This window comes from Oculina patagonica, chromosome 3 (assembly GCF_052425735.1).
Source record: "Oculina patagonica isolate OP01 chromosome 3, crgOcupat, whole genome shotgun sequence".
Lineage (NCBI taxonomy): Eukaryota > Metazoa > Cnidaria > Anthozoa > Scleractinia > Oculinidae > Oculina > Oculina patagonica.
The window spans coordinates 29,882,684-29,901,656 of NC_135760.1; the positions used below are offsets into that span (position 1 = coordinate 29,882,684).

The following is an 18,973-nucleotide window of genomic DNA, read 5'->3' on the forward strand; positions in this document are numbered from 1 at the left end:
TCATTGCTTAGTTTAAAATAGATCCTGATTGTAAAAGACTGTAAAAGGAGATTTTGCATTCGAACGGCACATATTAAGCCGAAATATGCATTAGAATTGACGATTAAAAGTACGTATACGTCCCCAAATTCACGCAATCCATACCTGTCAAATCTAGTAAAGAATTATCGACTTCAAACCTCCAATAATTTAGGATATAGCATTTGAAGTTCAACAAGTCCCCTCTGCCATAATGTTCAAGAGTTGGAACAACCTCATCCCCGGGGTATCTCCGCTTTCAAGATGGCGGTTGGGCACCAAGCGGAGATGCCCTGAGGACAAGGTTGGAGGATCGGTTGGAGTTGGAATGCGCATCATATGCTTGCGACATGTCACATGACACAAAATTCGCCGCCAGAGCCTTCACTTCTTTTGGTCATGTGGTCGGCGAAACGGAGGCATTTTAAAACGAGTAGCACTGGGGGCGAGAATGGCGCGAAACGTTTGTCAAAAGCTCAATAGCAAATGAACGCACATTTCATCTTCTCAATTTCACACGGTCAATTATTTTTTGCTCACATGCTGCGCGTGAAAGAAAATCTCGCAAGATTATTGCTAAAACCCAAAAGGTCAAGTTTTTTGGTCCCATTTCCTAGAATTGATGAGCGCTGTCTGTAGTTATTCTTAGAAGTCAGAATGCGTCAAAACATGTCAAACAAGGCTTTCTAACTGGTCAGTTCTGATGAATAAGATATCCGATGGCAAGACTTCTTGAACTGCTTCGTTCGAGGCGTTGTCGTCTTTAAATCGTAGTCATTTCGGCTTGCCATGGATGTAAAAACCTTGCTAAACAATCTTCATGAAGAATTATCTTGTTCTGTGTGCATGAACACATTCACTGACCCGAAACAGCTCCCGTGTTTGCACAGTCTTTGTCTTCACTGCTTGAAAGGTATTCTACGAACAAGTGGCCGCCACGATATCATTCTATGTCCTGAATGCAGAAGAGAGTGTAAAGTCCCTGGAAGCGGAAATCTTAACGAGCTGCCGACCAACTTTCGAATCAACAGTTTGCTGGATGTGTTGGCCATTAAGGAGTGCGATACCACTGCAGTTAAATGTGGAAATTGCGACAAGAAAAGCTCACAGAGTTTCTACTGCTTTCAGTGCAGTTCTTTCTGGTGTTAATCCGATTGCATAAGCCTTCATAATGGAATCAAGGCCAATAAAGGACACCATGTGTTGGCGCTCAAAGACTTTCAAGATGAAGACTTTGAGAAAGTTTTAAAGCGACCTGTATTTTGTGGCAATCGTGGCCATGAAAATAGAGAATTGGAGTTTTTCTGCAAAGACTGTGCTGTTGCCATTTGCCATTCTTGTGTTGCAACAGTTCACGATGGTCACGCCAAGATACTTTTGGAACTGAGAAGCTGCAAATGAGCGCAAGACACAAGCCAAGTCTGTGATTGAATACCACAAGCAAAAAGCTCAGGAGAAGAGAAATGAGATTGCTCGACTTGATCTGAACTGTGCTGAAATTCAAGCGCAAGTCGCTAACGTGAAAAGAAGCGCTCAGCAGTTTGCTGAAAACATGATCGCCGCTATCGAAGCTCAGAAGCAGGAGATCTTTAATGACGTGGAGGTTCGAGCGAGAGAATCAATCCAGCAACTGGAAACACAAAAGAGCGAAATTGAACAAAAAATGAAAACGACTGAGGCACAAATCGAGCAAACTGAAGCTATTTTGAAACGAAACGTAAGCGCCGAAATCATGCAGCCAAACAAATTTCTAGACAAAACACCTCAGGAGGAAGTTGGAGAAGATGATCAAGCTCAGCCTCCTTGTGTCAATGAAAGTATCCCCGAATTTAAATTCATAAAAAATGAAAAGTTGTTTAATAATGTAATGGCTGAGAAAATTGGCTTTTTCAAACAGTTTCCAACCAAGACAAGACCACACCAGTCGAGTGTCGAAGGAAAAGGAATCAGTGACGTGACTGTTGGACTTGAAGCTCGGTTCGTTTTGACAACAAGAAATGCTGAAGGAGAACAATGTTACGACGACCGTGACCGCGTAGCAGTTGAAATCAAAAATCATCAAGGCCATGACTGTGCGACGAAAGCTCAAATCCAAGACAGCAAAGATGGCACCTACAAGGTGAGATATTTTGCCAAAGAAAAAAAGGGGAAAAGGTAAATGAGGAGCATGTACATGGCAGTCCATTTGCTGTTAAAGTCAAAGCCAAAACGTTCAGACCCGTGCTGTCTTTTGGAGAAAAGGGTTCAGCTGTTGGAATGCTTAGCGAGCCTTTTGGAGTCGCAGTTAACAATAATGATGAAATTGCAGTAACTGACTCTAAAAACAACAGAGTGCAGGTATTTAGTAGTGACGGGATTTTCTTAAGAACTTTTGGTACAAAGGGTGACAAGCAGGGGGAATTTGATTATCCTGTGGGGATAGCTTTTGATAAGAACTCCGGAAATATCATAGTTCCGGACGCAAAAAACGGTCGAGTTCAACAGTTCAGTGGGCAGGGCGAGTACTTGAACCAGTTTGGTAGGGAGGGAAGTCTTGATCAACAGCTTAGGACTCCTTTTGGTTTATCTGTGCACAGTAATGGGAATTTTCTCGTTGCTGATGCAGAAACCAAGCAAATTAAAATCTTTTCTCATACGGGTGAGTTTTTAGAAAAAATTGGCAAAGAGGGATCTTTCACCCTTCCCGATCACTGTATTGAGCATGATGAATATCTTATAGTGTCGGATAATGAAGAATATTGTATCAAATTTTTTGATGGGGAAGGAAATTTTCTTTACAAGTTTGGAAATAAGGGGGAAGGGAACGGGGATTTTGATTAACCTGGTTTTTTGTCGATTAACAAGGCAGGACACCTAATGGTCTGTGATACAGATAATCACAGAGTTCAAGTGTTTGAACAAAATGGAAAGTTTATAAAAAAGTTTGGAACAAAGGGGAGCGAGTTAGGAGAGTTTGATGCCCCAGCCTCCTCGGCAGTTCTTAGTGATGGTAGGATAGTTGTATCGGACTGTGGTAATAACTGCATTAAGATATTTGAATAGAATGTAACTGCACTTTAATATGAACTTGATATGATGTGAATCACTCATGCTGATGGTTTTTAAATTACGATATTGAAAACAGAAAGCAGGTTGTAAGCTGTAATGCAACCTTTGCCAAGCAAAGGAAACGCATCTAACCCAGGTCACTATTGGAATTTGGTCACACTCCGGATTGGTTGAAAAATCATTTTTTCCCTTGATTTTGTAGTCTATCGTTACACGATTTTCTTTTACCAATAATTAAGAGAACTTAGCAAATACAAGACCAAAACTATCCAGTCATGATTGTTTACATCATTTAATTGAAAACCACCTTGAGACAGTTAAGTTCAAAGTGTTAAATTTGTACAACGGAATTACTCAACACAATGTAGTCAATGTATAAACTGATCGATTTTGATGACGATGATTTCCGCTTTTTCTATTTGTTTGGTAGTTTTGTATTAAAGAAAAAACGTTTTGTGGAAGAGTAATGTTGGCCAAGAAGGTCTGGTCTCATAGTTAAACTTTCAGACTGCTATTATACGTGACTCTAATGTTGTATACATTAGGTACTCTTAAAGCTAGTTTATCAGGTTTATATAGAGTTCATATAGAAAAGTGCTACTTCAAATTGAATGCTTTAGTTTTAACCTGAAGGGTACATGGGGTAAAACTTCTACTTACAGCATTGTTGATCTCGGTAGACATTCCAAAATAATGTGTGTTATTATAACCCCACTTTTTAAACACGCCACTGCTGTTTGTGGTATGAACACTGTAATTACACCAGAGAATATTTCCCTTGCTGTATTAACACAAGTAATTATTGCTTGAAAATCTATTCATAAATTTTGCAATTTTCCCAATGTGATTATTGTATAACCTCTGCATTTGGCACTAATTTGCAAGCAAAGATTTAATCGAACGTTATTTCTTGTGATTGGACTGAAAATGGGAGGATAACGAATTGTTTGTGTGATTATTCTCAACTTTTGTCAGAAATGCGATAAATACGATTACGCTGGGAGTTTTTTGTACTCCCAAATTGCAATGTTTATATGTTTGATTGGTAACAGGAATTTGCAAGCATACTCGTGATTAACAGCAAACCACACTTTGTAGCACTTTCACTCTTATATATGATCATTACAAACCGATTTAAACTTCTATTTCCTTACCTCATTATATTTGAATTGTTATAACATACTATGTACTGAAATAAAGTAAAGTAGGTCTGGAGTGTGCTAACCTGAGATCATGCCCTCCCTCCCCACTTAAGAACGCCATTCAATCTAACGTGTAGATTGAAGAGGGTAGCAAAGGGTTTATACGTGACACGTGAAAAGGGCAAAAATTTGTCCGTGACGCGTGAAAATAGGGTAAAAATTATACCGTGACGCGTGAAAATAGCTAGAAAAAATACGGGATTCGTGAATTCTGCTGTTTCAAGAAAGCGTGACGCGTGAATTTGGTTAAAATTTGTGCGTGAAACGGGATCACGACACCCCCTTTGCTACCCTGATTGAATGGACGTTCTTTTAAGAAATAATTTTTTCCGTATTACATGTAATTTGACTTTTTAAGTGAACATTGTAAAGTTATATGAAATGGTTGCTAATAAAAAGAAGAGAAGATACTTCACTTCTTGAATTGTTTTGTTTTAATGTTAGGAAATTTAAGGTAGCTCTGAAACCGCTCCAGAATTTTTTTAACTTTGCAAAAAGTTGCAAGTATCTTATCATGCTGATCATTACTCAATAGTAAAAATGGGGGCTACCGGGCTCGTTTTTGAGTTATAAGAACTTAAAGGGAAAATTAAAGGTGTTTTAAACAGGTTATACTGTTGCTACGGTAACCAGTGAGGTCATGAAAATGCCCACAACTTATTCAGCAATGATTGGAAATTTGTTTGATATCATTATTGTAGAAGCAACTTATAAAGATATAGCACTGACCCATCAAAGTATAAGAGCTGGGAAGTGCTGGAAACCGTTGTGAGCCTCCTTAAAGAAAACTATTTGACATCAGATTCTGACATAAACACTACATTTCGCGCCCTTTTCAAAATAATGAAACCACTGGTCTGTGAACTCAGTTATTAAAGCGACTTCTGTAGCTCTAGTTCGGACCGCCTTCAAGAAACCTAGTTTACATTATCAGTTAAATTTCCAATAAAAAGCTCACCTAGGCGACTATTTCCGTACGTAAGCGAGCGCAATTACCCTTGAGTTTTACGACTAGATTGGACTTTTCTCTGTTTTTAGCTCTTGTAAGCGACCATCCTTGAGAGACTGACTTGGCTGAGCAGGGGCGGATCCAGGGATTTTTTCATTGGGGGGTCCAAATTTTGATTCCGAAAACACTGTTGACACGTTTTTGCGGCAAATTACTTCTCCCCCACACCTCCTCATAATTCCTTGGCCCCCTATCTTGTACATGAATTTTACTCGCCAATATATTTATTGGCAAAGTCGTAACAGAAATTTTTAGCCAAAGCGCATTCAAACGGGTACACGTTTCATCGAGGTTTTATTGCATTGGTTGTTCATTTTCAGTAATTATCAGATTAATCAACTTATCCATCAATAACACAGGCTGTATGGTTCAAATGCAGTCATACACTACTATTGTCTTCTCCAGTCCACACAGACACTTGCCCGGAACACTGAACCGTGGTTCTCACAAGAAATGGCTTCATGCTGCCTGCTACCAATCCCAAGGGGGGTACTCCGGCTTGTTAATGACGGGGATGATCGAAGGATTTTTTTGGGTTTGAAATTTTCTTTTCCGGCATTTTTTTGGGTTGTAAAATTTGGCAAGTATTTTTTTGGGTATCTTGATTTAGATAGGAGATTTTTTTGGGTATTAAACACGAACTAAAGTGCCTTGACGCATTTATGGTATGATGAATAAACAAAACGAGCGTTCTTTGTGTTATGTTATTGCACCTCCTGGCAATTTAGGGGTAAGAAGGGATTTTTGGGGGTTATTTTTGGTTCAGGGATTTTTGGGTAATGTCGGAAGACTTAGGGATTTTTGGGTCCTGAGTTGCCTCCATTCGATCATCCCCGTCATTTACAAGCCGGAGTACCCCCCCCCCCTGGGCTACCAATACACTCTTTTCAACCTTAATATTTATCATATTTATGTGCATGACAGTAGCGCAGAGCGGCTTCTTTGTCTTTTTACAGTTACGCGGTCAATTCGTTTCGGGTGGCGTGATATGATGATTTTGAAAGAGACAAGGTCAAGTTGTTTTCACCCCATTTCTTAGAATTAAGAATGCTGTCTATAACTATTATAAGCTAATAAGAAGTCAGAAATATGTCAAAACATGTCTAAAAACGTTTTCTTATTGGTCAATTTTAATGAAAAAGATATTTAATATTCCTTCGAGGCGTTTTCATCTTAAAACTCCTTGTCGGCTCTCTCCCAGTTGGGTTCTCTTGCCATGGATGTAAAAACCTTGCTAAACAATCTTCACGAAGAAGTATCCTGTTCTGTGTGCATGAACACATTCACTGACCCGAAACAGCTCCCGTGTTTGCACAGTTTTTGCCTTCACTGCTTGCAAGGTATTCTACGAACGAGTGGCCGCCACGATATCATTCTATGTCCTGAATGCAGAAGAGAGTGCAAAGTCCCTGGAAGCGGTAATCTTAACGAGCTGCCGACCAACTTTCGAATCAACAGTTTGCTGGATGTACTGGCCATCAAGGAGTGCGATACCACTGCAGTTAGATGTGGAAACTGCGACAAGAAAAGCTCCCAGAGTTTCTACTGCTTCCAGTGTAGTTCTTTCTGGTGTGAATCCGATTGCATAAGCCTTCATAATGGAATCAAAGCAAATAAAGGGCACCATGTGTTGGCGCTCAAAGACTTTCAAGATGAAGACTTTGAGAAAGTTTTGAAGCGACCTGTATTTTGTGGCAATCGTGGCCATGAAAATAAAGAATTGGAGTTTTTCTGCAAAGGCTGTGCTGTTGCCATTTGCCATTCTTGTGTTGCAACTGTTCACGACGGTCACGCCAAGATACTTTTGGAAGAAGCTGCAAATGAGCGCAAGACACAAGCCAAGTCTGTGATTGAATACCACAAGCAAAAAGCTCAGGAGAAGATAAATGAGATTGCTCGACTTGATTTGAGCTGTGCTGAAATTCAAGCGCAAGTCGCTAACGTGAAAAGAAGCGCTCAGCAGTTTGCTGAAAACATGATCGCCACTATCGAAGCTCAGAAGCAGGAGATCTTTAATGAAGTTGAAAATCGAGCGAGAGAATCAATCCAACAACTGGGAACACAAAAGAGCGGGATTGAACACCAATTGAAAATGACTGAAGCAGAAATCGAACAAACTGAAGCTGTTTTGAAACGAAACGTAAGCGCCGAAATCATGCAGCCAAACAAATTTCTAGACAAAACATTTCAGCCGGAGGAAGCCGTTGGACAAGATGATCAAGCTTACCTTCCTTGTGTCAATGAAAGTATCCCCGAATTTAAATTCATCAAAAATGAGAAGTTGTTTAATAATGTAATGGCTGAGAAAATTGGCTTTGTCAAGCAGTTTCCAACCAAGACCAGACCCAGCCAGTCCAGAGCCGAAGGAAAAGGAATCATTGATGTGACTGTTGGACTTGAAGCTCGGTTCGTTTTGACAACAGGAAATGCTGAAGGAGAACAATGTTACGACGAGCGTGACCGCGTAGCAGTTGAAATCAAAAATCAACAAGGCCATGACTGTGCGACGAAAGCGCGAGTCGAAGACAGCAAGGATGGCACCTACAACATCAGCTATTTTGCCAAAGAAAAAGGAAAATGTAGTGTATCAGTGAAGGTAAATGAAGAACACGTCCCTGGCAGTCCATTTGCAGTTAAAGTCAAAGCCAGACAGTTCAGACCCGTGTTGTCTTTTGGAGAAGAAGGTTCGGCTGTTGGAATGCTTAGCGAGCCTTTTGGAGTCGCAGTTAACAATAATAATGACATTGCAGTGGCTGACTCTAATAACAACAGAGTACAGGTATTCAGTAGTGAAGGGATTTTCTTAAGAACTTTTGGTACAAAGGGGGACAAACAAGGAGAATTTGATTATCCTTTGGGGATAGCTTTTGATAACGATTCCGGAAACATTATAGTTGCGGACAAAGCTAACGGTCGAGTTCAACTGTTCAGTGGGCAGGGCGAGTACTTGAACCAGTTTGGTAGTGAGGGAAGTCTTGATCAACAGCTTACGGGTCCTGTTGGTTTAACTTTACACAGTAATGGGAATTTTCTCGTTGTCGATCCAGGTAACAAGCAAATTAAAGCCTTTTCTCACACTGGTCAGTTTTTAGATAAAATTGGCAAAAAGGAATCTTTCACCTTTCCCGTTCACTGTATCGAGCATGATGAATATCTTATAGTGTCGGATGCTGAAGAACATTGTATCAAATTTTTTGATGGGGAAGGAAATTTTCTTTACAAGTTTGGCAATAAGGGGGACGGGAACGGGGAATTTAATGGACCTGGTTTCTTGTCAGTTAACAAAGCAGGACACCTGATGGTCTGTGATTCAGGGAATAACAGAGTGCAGGTGTTCGAATTAAGTGGAAAGTTTATAACAAAGTTTGGGACAGAAGGAAGCGAGTTAGGAGAGTTTAGTTGCCCAATCTCCTCGGCAGTTCTTGGTGATGGTAGAATAGTTGTATCGGACTCTGGTAATAACTGCATTAAGATATTTGAATAGAATGAAACTGCACTTCAATATGAACGTGATATAATGTGAATACATGCTGGTAATTTCTAAATTACGAAATTGAAAAAAGAAAGCAGGTTTTTTGCAGGTTTTTTGCAGGTTTTTTAAAAGCTGTAATGCAACCTTTGCCAAGCACAGGAAACGCATCTAGCCCGGTTATACTCCGGATTTGGTTGAAAAATCATATTTTCTATGATTTTGTAGTCTATTGTTACACGATTTCCTTTTAAAAATAAGAGAACTAAGCAAATACAAGACCAAAGCTATCCAGGCATGATTGTTTACATCATTTAATTTAAAACAACTTTAAGACAGATAAGTTCAAAGTGTTACATTTGTACAACGGAATTACTCAACACAATGTATAAACCGATCGATTTTGATGACGAAGATTTCCCTATTTTTCTATTTGTTTGTTAGTTTTGTATAAAAGAAAAACGTTTTGTGGAAGAGTAATGCTGGCCAAGTAAGTTTGGTCTCATACAGCTGTGTTAAACTTTGACACTGCTATGTTTTTTTTAGGCGCTTCAAGTTTAGAGAGTTATATAAAATTGTGAGTTTTATTATAACAACACTTTTAAAACACACCACAGCTGTTTGTGGAATGAATACTGTAAATACGCCAGAAAATATTTCGCATGCCGTGTTAAACTGTACAATCTGTATTAGGCCAAGTAAAAAAACAAACAAATGTTTCTCGTCCCCGCCCGCTTCATTTTTTGGGGCCGCTTCTCTTTTTTTAATATTTGTAGCTGGGAAAGTTGGAACGAACAAAAAACCAAGAAAAGCCTGTAAGACATGGCTTTTGTCTGCGTTTTAATACGAACTCAGGCCAACATTTTAAACCCTCGGCACGCTAGGTCCGTAGTGGAGAGGTCAGGATTTATTTTGCAAGTTCGCTTCTGGAGAATTTGACGATGGAGGAAATAACCAATCACAAACAATGCGCCCGCCCGCTCTCTTTTTTACAGAAATCCGGACGAGAAGCATTTGTTTTTCTTTACTTGGCCTTTAGACAAGTTATTGCTTGGAAACCTACTCATAAATTTTGCAATTTCCCCGAATGCGATTAGTGTATCTGAACCTCTTTATTTGGCATTAATTTGTCTGCAACGATGTTATCGGAAATTTTGTTGTTGGACTGAAATCGGACGGATTAATATCAACTTGTTCCTGTGTTCATTTTCTTCTCCAATTTCTCAACTTTTGTCAGAAATGTGATAAATAGGATTTCTCTGGGAAATTCTTGTTTTCGTTTTCTCGGAAATTGCAATGTTCATGTTGGATGGTAACTCAGGACTTCATGCCGTTCAATTTTGTATGCAATCATACTCTTGATTAACAGCAAATCAGAATTTGTTATCGCTCCTATGATTTCAAATACTTTCTATATCGATTATACTTAGATTCTGCCAGTTATAGGTTATAGTTCAGCTATGTATTGCAGTAAAGACTTAGTAAGTGTACAGGCGTATTGCACAATGTACTCTGAATTGATTTGAAATTACATTTACCTTTATCTAGAAATAATTTTCTCGTGTTGGACATTGTAAAGTTAAAGTTTTACACGAATTAGTTATCAATAAACTGAGAATGTAGCTGATATCTTGATTTGCTTTGTCCAAGTTACACTGCGAATACTGCCGCCGGAAGTGATGAAGATTTTTTAATACTGGCGGCGCCCAGCCTCGAATAAGCGCCCACCCCCACCCCCTTAAAAAAATGAAGTGCACGAGAAGGGTAAAATGAGAGGAGTGAAATTGACTAAGTACTACGAAAAGACTACCCCGAAGACCACTGAAGCTTTCTTAGTAATTTACAGAAACTTTCAATGGACAATTAAAATTTAGCTTTGGTACATCTTCTCGTTTTGTCAATATTTACTGTTTTCTTGCAAAATAAGAGTACTACTTGCTAAAAATGGTGAAAATTTAATAAGCGCCCACCTCAAATAAGCGCCCACTCCAAAGGTCCAAAAATTTAATACAGTCGAAGCTCTCTTAACGGACACTCTCGTAAGCGGACAGCTCTACTTACGGCCGTCTTGTTGGAAAACCCGTTTTAACTCCCATACAAACACTGTATTTTTACATTCTCGTAAGCGGACATTCCCGTAAGCGGCCGCGGACACTTTCAGAGATTACGACTTAGACTTTTTCTTTGTTTTTACGCTCCCGTAAGCGGACAACCCAAGGAAAATCCTATTTACAACCTCTTCATCTTATTTTTATCAATCAACTTCACATCATCGTTCGTCGCAATGTTTTTACAGTAATTACAGTACCATATTTCAGTGCTTGTTTTGTCGTCAACCACGTCCGTCCGGTTATTGTTAGCTGGGCAAGCTCCCGCAAGCGGCCATCTATCCCCCACACTCTGCGGCCGCTTGCGAGAACCATTCTCGTAAGCGGCCAGCTCCAGTTACGGACACTTTTTTCGCGTCCCGAGGGTGTCCGCTTACGTGAGCTTTGACTGTAGTCGCTTAATCGAATAAATACGGTAATTAACACTGAAGAGCCCCGTGCAGGGAAATTGGTATTGTATGGGAGGCGCCTCAGTGTATTCGTAGGCTATATCCAAGTCCAAAAGCCCAAATACACCATCAGAAACATCCTTAAGACCGAAAACTGAAAATGAGACTACATCCCAGCTGCTTTCCAGCAAATCAACATCTTCTAAATCTTCATTTGATTTATTTGGCTATATTGCGTTTATAAGCTATCAAGTTTACACCCTTATTTTTAACGGGCGGGAAAATGAATACAGGTCTTTTTTTATGAGGAATATTTCTGAAAACTTCAACAAGTTTATCCGTAAGAATCATTTAGAAGTCGCATATACAAAGTTGATACCGCGAAAACAGACGCAGCTGAAAGCATATCAGTTCATTGCAGTACTGTCTTGGGTTAGTCATTTGAAACACGGTCGAGCCTTGAGTCAATCGCCATTAAATACATATATAGCTTGCTAAACAATCGCCAAAGCTGTACTGGCACAATAATACGGTCTCTAGGTCTTTCATTAGCCATACCGATTACTGTGTTCTGTTTGTTATGTTTTTTGTTCAATAAATGTATTTAAAAAAAAGAAATATCGATCGAGTATGGTACAGACTGACCGAGGGCCGAGATTCGAAGAGAACAGTCCGCCTGAGCAAACTTGTAAATAAGAAATTTACCGCACGACTTTATGATTGAAAAAGAGCTGTAGGAAAATAAGAAAATATTGGACCTATAATAAGTCATTCTGAATGGCCGATTTTAGTAATTGGCCCTCTCAGCTGCCTAAGTCGTCTAATAAATGTACTTATCGACCTGTAATAATGTAATTATTACAGGTTATTGCAAAAGACTCGTCCCATATCACTTATCTGCACTTAAGGTGAGTGGCACGTTTTCAATTTGTTTGCTTCCGCTAGCAGGGTTGATAATGAATTTTAGCCTTCAGCCAAATTCATCCAAAGACGCTTAATTCAATTGAACCAGAAAGAATCGTCAGCAGAAATTGCGATCTCGTTCTCTTAAAATCACGTTATATCAGTTTTTTCCTTTTTTCTGCTCAAAATACGCTTATGCTTTTTTTTGAAGGCAAAACTTGCAGATGTGATGCTTTAATTTATTCTTCGAACAAATATCGCTTCCAATTTCAAGTTTGATTAAATATAGTTGAAGAGACCTTATTAAAGTTCGAAATGTCCAAAGTATTGACAGCTCAAGTGCCCCTGAGGTATTCTATTGGTACTTGACGACAACTGCTGGTAAAAAGGTTAATCGGCATCATAACAGGTCGGAGAAAATATGGAAAACATCTGCCCCATGAACATTTTACATTCTCTGAAAATTAAATTAATTTTAAGTTTCATGCAATGGTGGATACAAAACAGTGATTCTTTTTCTCAGTTTTGGAGGCCGACTTCGACGCTCATGTAGAGAGTGACTTGAAGTTTTGTGTAAGGTCTTAACCTGAATTCCATTTCATTTTAATACTTGTAATCTACCAACTGAATTTAATTCTAGTCATTAGGGTTTTCAGGTGAAAGGAAAGTCGTGGCTGTGCCCAGGGTTTACTCAGTTAAGATTACAAATATTCACCTTATGAACCTGAATTTGTTTTACTCCACAGTGACACCCGGGATCGTGGAACAATCAGTGCCGAGACCTGAGTTTTATTTCAAGAGAATTAGTGAACTGAGTTGGTTTTTCTAATCAGCTCAGACTGGCTTGGGTAGTGATCTGTTACTGTGGAATCATTTTATTGATCGATGTCTAAACCACAATATGTGGTTTTTAATACTCGGTTGGTTGTTCACTGTCATAGGCATTCTAGGAAATGCAATTGTAATGTACTTGATCATCACAAGACGACGACTTCATGTTACAGCAAACTGGTTTGTCCTTTCGCTCGCACTTGCTGATCTGAGCGTGGAATTAAGCTACTTTCCACTACTTTTTATCTCAACCTTTTTCCATAACTTGTCTACCGATCACGCAGGCTTATGGTTCAAAATAAGCCATACCTTTCTTTATTCTTCGTCAGCAAATTTATGTGCCTTAACAGTAGATAGACTTCTTGCAATTGAGATGCATTTAAAGTACACCCTCCTTATCACACGGAGACGATTGTTTTTGTTCCTCGCTATGGCATGGATCACGCCGATAATTGTTTTCACGTTGCCTTCAATTTTCACCTACTCCAGCGGGAACGACTCGTTTACTTTTATCTTCGAAACTTTCAGGGTACTAATTTTTCAGCTCATCCCAAGCATACTCTTTGTGGTTGTTATTGGACGTCTTTTCTTCATAGCTAAAAGAATTTCAAGAAAGGAATTGCTTCTTTTGGCCCAGATAAGGTTTAATCTCGGGAAGGAAGAAAAAGTTGAAGGACACAATAAGCACACGGAGAAGAAGGCTTCTGTGAAAATAATCATCTTGATCATTTTGTTCTTCGTCTTGTGCCACATTGCGGGAAATTATCGCTGTTTTTGTTTCGTCTTCAAACTTTGTGTCGTGCCGGAACCTTTGAAGGAAGTTATTCACATCTTTTTTGTTCTAAACTCAGCAATGAATCCCTTTGTTTACGCTGTTTTAAAGAAAGACATAAAAAGAGAACTGAAGCGAATGGGCTGTCATTATTAGGTGAACAGCGAAGTTTCCGTGAAAAAACATCCTTTTTAATTGCTAAAACTTGCAAGTTACGCGAGGTCTGTACTTGTATTTGCTGTGCTTTTTTCCCCTGTTTCAGACCAGACCCTGTCCAGGAACTACAATGGTTTGTGTAAACATGGGGTACAAATTACCCAAGGTTTTAAATCGAACCTCTCAAGGGATGAATAATAAAAATCATAAAGAAAGTTTCTTCCAAAAAAAAAATAACCTAATCGCTGACCAGAGTGCATGGACCATTCCCTATTTCAGACCATTCAAAATGGCCAAAACCTATACCGCATTTCACCAAAACACAGGCGGCTCAAGCTCTCTATCAGATTACCTTTGGACGTGACTCTTGCTTACGAGCGGTGTTGTGTTACAAAGATTCGATTTATAAGGGTTTGTATGGGAAACAACGGTTTTGCTTTTAAAGTAAAAAAAATGTATATTTTGTGAATAAAGTTGACTTACCCTGATTCGTTGTTTCATTCTTTGTTGTATTCCAGCTTCTCAGGTCGATACAACGCGTTTTCGGCGAGTTATCGTTATTTTGGTGTCCACTGCTAAAATATTAGGCCATCCCAATAAAATGTTTCGTTTCCCATCGCCCCGTCTTTTGTGAAGATGGGTCGGTCGGTCGGGCAAAAAAAAAAAAAAAAAAAAAACACTTGGGTTCCAGAGAAGGCCGGGCTGCTAAGTTAGAAAGCCTGATTACAAAGTCAACTCGAAAACGTGGTCTTTTTGTTTGTTATTCCTTATAAAATGTCTAAACAGTCTTTAAATAACGTAGTATCGATGTTTATTAAAGACAAAGACATCATATACCAATCGTTGTTAATAAAACAAGATCGTGTGCTTGTAAATTGAAGTACTTGCTTCTTTAACTAGTGAATCTGGATTTTTTTTTTTTTTTTTACTTTTCGAAAAAAATGGGTCGGTCGGGCGATGAGAAACGAAACATTTTATTGGGATGGCCTTAGCAGTGGACACCAAAATAACGATAACTCGCCGAAAACGCGTTGTATCGACCTGAGAAGCTGGAATACAACAAAGAATGAAACAACGAATCAGGGTAAGTCAACTTTATTCACAAAATATACATTTTTTTTTACTTTAAAAGCAAAACCGTTGTTTCCCATACAAACCCTTATAAATCGAATCTTTGTAACACAACACCGCTCGTAAGCAAGAGTCACGTCCAAAGGTAATCTGATAGAGAGCTTGGGCCGCCTGTGACCAAAACGGCTTGAAAACCATACCCCTTGGCGTCGCGCATATACATAGCTTATGTAAGGGAACACCCTTCCCCCGAGGGGGCTAATTAAGCTAATCAGGTGATGATTCAGCCTATTTACCCAATATTTACCGAGTTCTGAAGTAGACAACTCAAAGATATAAAGGTGAAGAAGCAAATAAATTTGCAGAAAACAAGTTTTCCACTGTCCGATGTTTAATCCAGAATACTTTTACTACAACGTTATTACGATGATATTTTTAACTACGGCTTTCAGAGATCTCTACACATCAGTACATATTTTCCAACCCCACCCTCTGTCCTTCCCTAAAGTTTCCGTGGGGAACTAGTTCTACGGTCTCAGGAACAATAAAAAAGAAACCTCGCCTTCTTTGATGCTCGCTTCACGCCAACCGACATAATAAAAACTTTCTCTTTCAGTACTTTTCTGGTACTTTTCATGAGAGGTCCGCTACTCTGGAATACTGTCTAAAAACCCCGACAGCTACTGTTACCGTTATATAACTGTGATCTTGCTAGAAACATTAGGAATCCTTTGCGAGTCTAGCGACACCGCCCCATATAAAATTCCAGAAAGGGAGGAAGTGCGTTGCTAAGCGCGCGAGCCCTCGAGGTAGGGGTCTTGTTCTTGCTTCGCGCGTGTTTTACAGCTCAAGGTGGGATTGTTTTGCAAAATGCATTTTTTAAGCGTTGATATAATTGAATTTCCTGGAAAAACAATATTCTGTTGGTTTCAAATATTTTCACTGTAATACAGCCTGATTCATTTTGGAGTATCCCGAGAGGCGTGACAACACCTGTCACGCAAAGCACCTGCAATGCATCCAGTTGATCCACGTCGATTGGTCAGCGGGTGTACTCCAAAAACAAATATGGCCACCGCGGTTGTACCAGGGAAGTTTATTTTTGTACGGCAAAAAAAACAGTGTAAGACAACTTGCTGCTCATTGTAAAGTAGAAGAACATGAAGAACACCGAGGAAGAGTCGGTACAAAGGTTGACCGTGAAAAGACTTTTTCTCACGCGCGGAAAGCTAAAAGCATCCAGTCGTACTTCGGCTCTGATGTCAGGGTTTGCTATGGTGAGTGTTGTTCGACTTCTTTTTTTTTTGCTTCGATTTATCTTTAGAAGACCCAGGGCAACATTCTGTAGCTTGGCTGAAGTAGACCAGAGTAAGCTTACTTGCATGTACTTACTGTAGTGACTCTGCTAATTTGATTATTGAAGAACTGCTCTTTGTTTACCATGGTGTGAAGCATATCTATGTATCTATGTACTTAATTAATTACATGTATCATCTTTTCCGAAGTTCCCATAAAAGCGTTGTGTCTTTATTTACAAGGTGGCAATGTTGAAATACATAACGTTGGTTGCCTAATTACTTGGAATATAGTGAAAAGGCTCTATTTTTAACAGCTTATTTTACAATGGAAGTAACTTAACAAATTATATGGATGTCTGCTGGTTGTGGCATCTGATTGGAAGAAGATTATTAGGGGCTTTAAGAGCTTAATCCACCATATGATCCAAATATTCAGATTCCCGGTGGTAGAAGGGGGATATTTAATTGGTCCATTATTCCTGTGTTTTTTTATATAATGAAATGTGAACTTTCACCATTTCATTTGCAGATAGCAATGGTAGAAATTCAACTAGAACCTGGTATCCCAGAAGGGCTGTTGATAGCCTTCAGTGTGATGACTACCATCCTTATCTCAATACACGTCTTTGCACTCATGATATCTGTCTGCATTCTGCCAAATATTGAGGGAGTGGCAAATATGCAACAACAGGGAACACAAATGGTACGAGATTCACCACACGAAAAACTACACATACACATTGAGATTGCATGGATTTTCTCAACAGGTCTTGGGACGCTTCTGTTCTTAGCAGAGATTGCAATACTTTGTTGGGTGAAGTTCTACAATTACAGCAAACCTGCAGCTGTAGCAGCATCTGTTGTGCTAGTGCCTGTTTGTATTGTGTTTGTTTGGTTTGCTATCCATTTCTACAGGTCTCTTGTTCAACACAAGTATGAAAGATCTTTTCAGGGAATTGAGGAACTTCAACAGATTGCTAACCAGCTTCACACAGACACAGGAACATCACCAAGCACACCTAATCCCAGTCCATGTCCTAATCACAGAGTTTAGCAAACCTTATACTTCACAACCCATACTTAATGAACTCTAATGTTACAAGCAAGTGGATGTACATATTTATAGGGGAATGAATCTCTTGGACCCAGACATTAGACCAGTTAAAAGACTGACTAAACTGTCATGAAAACAAAAAGCACACACATAATGAACCAACTTTTTGGTATCATACTCCTTTTTGTTGTTACTTTTTGGAACAAAACATTCATTACACTGGAGTGCACTGTAATTTTAGGTAGTAGCCCAAGGCTAGAAATATCCAAATGAGGCTTGCAAAAGTTCAGGGCTTGGTGGTTTGGTGATCACATGCAGTACGAAAGTTTAAAACATCCATGACTTACTTTGTTCTGATATCACCATGGAAATTAAGTGGCAGTTTCTCTTAAAGCGGTCCATCGCATTTCGGGTCGGAAAAAAGTTTTCCCTCAAACTTTGCCCAGTGAACTATCTTAGGTTGTAAGTAAATGCAACGACTTTAGTTTTTGGAAATACGTTAAAATATGTTAATTTTGATACATTTTGATTTACAGGTCCGTGAAAATTTAAATACCAGCAACCGTTAGATCGCTTTTTGTAAACATGCAAAAGTATGGTGTCTTCGCCGGCCATTATTTCACGAGTCCAGACCAGACCATTCTAAATTCCAACTGAATCCTACTAAACAGATGTTAGGAAGCATAGAAATATAAAAATACCTTGCACTTTTTATCTTCCTTTGCCACAGCGACTTCGAAAATTTCGTGCTTATGCGAGTAAGTAAGCTCATTTGCATAATATGTATGAAATTCTCGCATAAGCACGAAATGTTCGAAGTCGCTGTGGCAAAGGAATATAAAAAGTGCAAGGTATTTTTATATTTCTATGCTTCCTAACATCTGTTTAGTAGGATTCAGTTGGAATTTAGAATGGTCTGGTCTGGACTCGTGAAATAAATGCCGGCGAAGACACCATACTTTTGCATGTTTACAAAAAGCGATCTAACGGTTGCTGATATTTAAATTTTCACGGACCTGTAAATCAAAATGTATCAAAATTAACATGCGTTTCCAACCTTTGAAGGACCACTTAACTTAGGAATAATAATAATAATTTGGTGCGTTTGGTTGTTTTTGAGCGGCGAGCTCGTCAACTTATGAAATTTCTCGTTCTGGCCAAGCTCAAAATTAGGCCTTTTGCAGCCTTCACTGTTGAGAGCTCTAAAAATATATATTTTAACGTATTTCCAAAAACTAAAGTCGTTGCATTTACTTACAACCTAAGATAGTTCACTGGGCAAAGTTTGAGGGAAAACTTTTTTCTGAACCCGAAATGCAATGGACCGCTTTAAGAGAAAATGCCACTTAAATATGGCTAGAAGATTTAGCTTCCAGTGGTTTTTGATGCAGGCTAAAAATTCTCTCTCTCTTTGAGTTTACAATAGCTGTAGCTATTTTTTTTATTATTATTATCAATAACAGATTTCGTTATAACATTGGTAAATCGACCTGTGGATCCACTTCAGAATAAAATCCACAAATTACTTTGGCAATGTTTAAAGTGAATTTAATAGGGAACAGGGAATAATTGAGGTTCAGTTTTATGTCCTTGTTACTAGATGAAGTTTTTCTTGGTTTTATTTAAACTTTTTCAAAGGAGTAGT

The 18,973-nt window shown here is 39.0% G+C and overlaps 3 protein-coding genes and 1 pseudogene across 3 annotated transcripts; all 4 read left to right on the forward strand.

Annotated features, from left to right (window-relative positions):
* The first annotated feature begins 709 nt into the window (after positions 1–709).
* Positions 710–4,683, forward strand: LOC144647473 (E3 ubiquitin-protein ligase TRIM45-like; annotated as a pseudogene).
* A 1,787-nt stretch (positions 4,684–6,470) lies between these two features.
* On the forward strand, positions 6,471–8,871 carry LOC144647472 (E3 ubiquitin-protein ligase TRIM71-like). Its single transcript, XM_078507277.1, has one exon. It carries the CDS (start codon positions 6,494–6,496, stop codon positions 8,759–8,761), a length of 2,268 nt encoding a protein of 755 aa, XP_078363403.1. The 5' UTR covers positions 6,471–6,493; the 3' UTR covers positions 8,762–8,871.
* Positions 8,872–13,047: 4,176 nt separating this feature from the next.
* Positions 13,048–14,150, forward strand: LOC144645782 (octopamine receptor beta-2R-like). Its single transcript, XM_078505328.1, has one exon. The coding sequence runs from the start codon at positions 13,048–13,050 to the stop codon at positions 13,903–13,905; it is 858 nt and encodes a 285-aa protein (XP_078361454.1). The 3' UTR covers positions 13,906–14,150.
* A 1,868-nt stretch (positions 14,151–16,018) lies between these two features.
* LOC144647477 (calcium release-activated calcium channel protein 1-like) lies at positions 16,019–17,496 on the forward strand. Its single transcript, XM_078507282.1, has 2 exons — positions 16,019–16,253; positions 16,804–17,496. Exons 1-2 carry the CDS (start codon positions 16,137–16,139, stop codon positions 17,326–17,328), a joined length of 642 nt encoding a protein of 213 aa, XP_078363408.1. The 5' UTR covers positions 16,019–16,136; the 3' UTR covers positions 17,329–17,496.
* Positions 17,497–18,973: the final 1,477 nt, after the last annotated feature.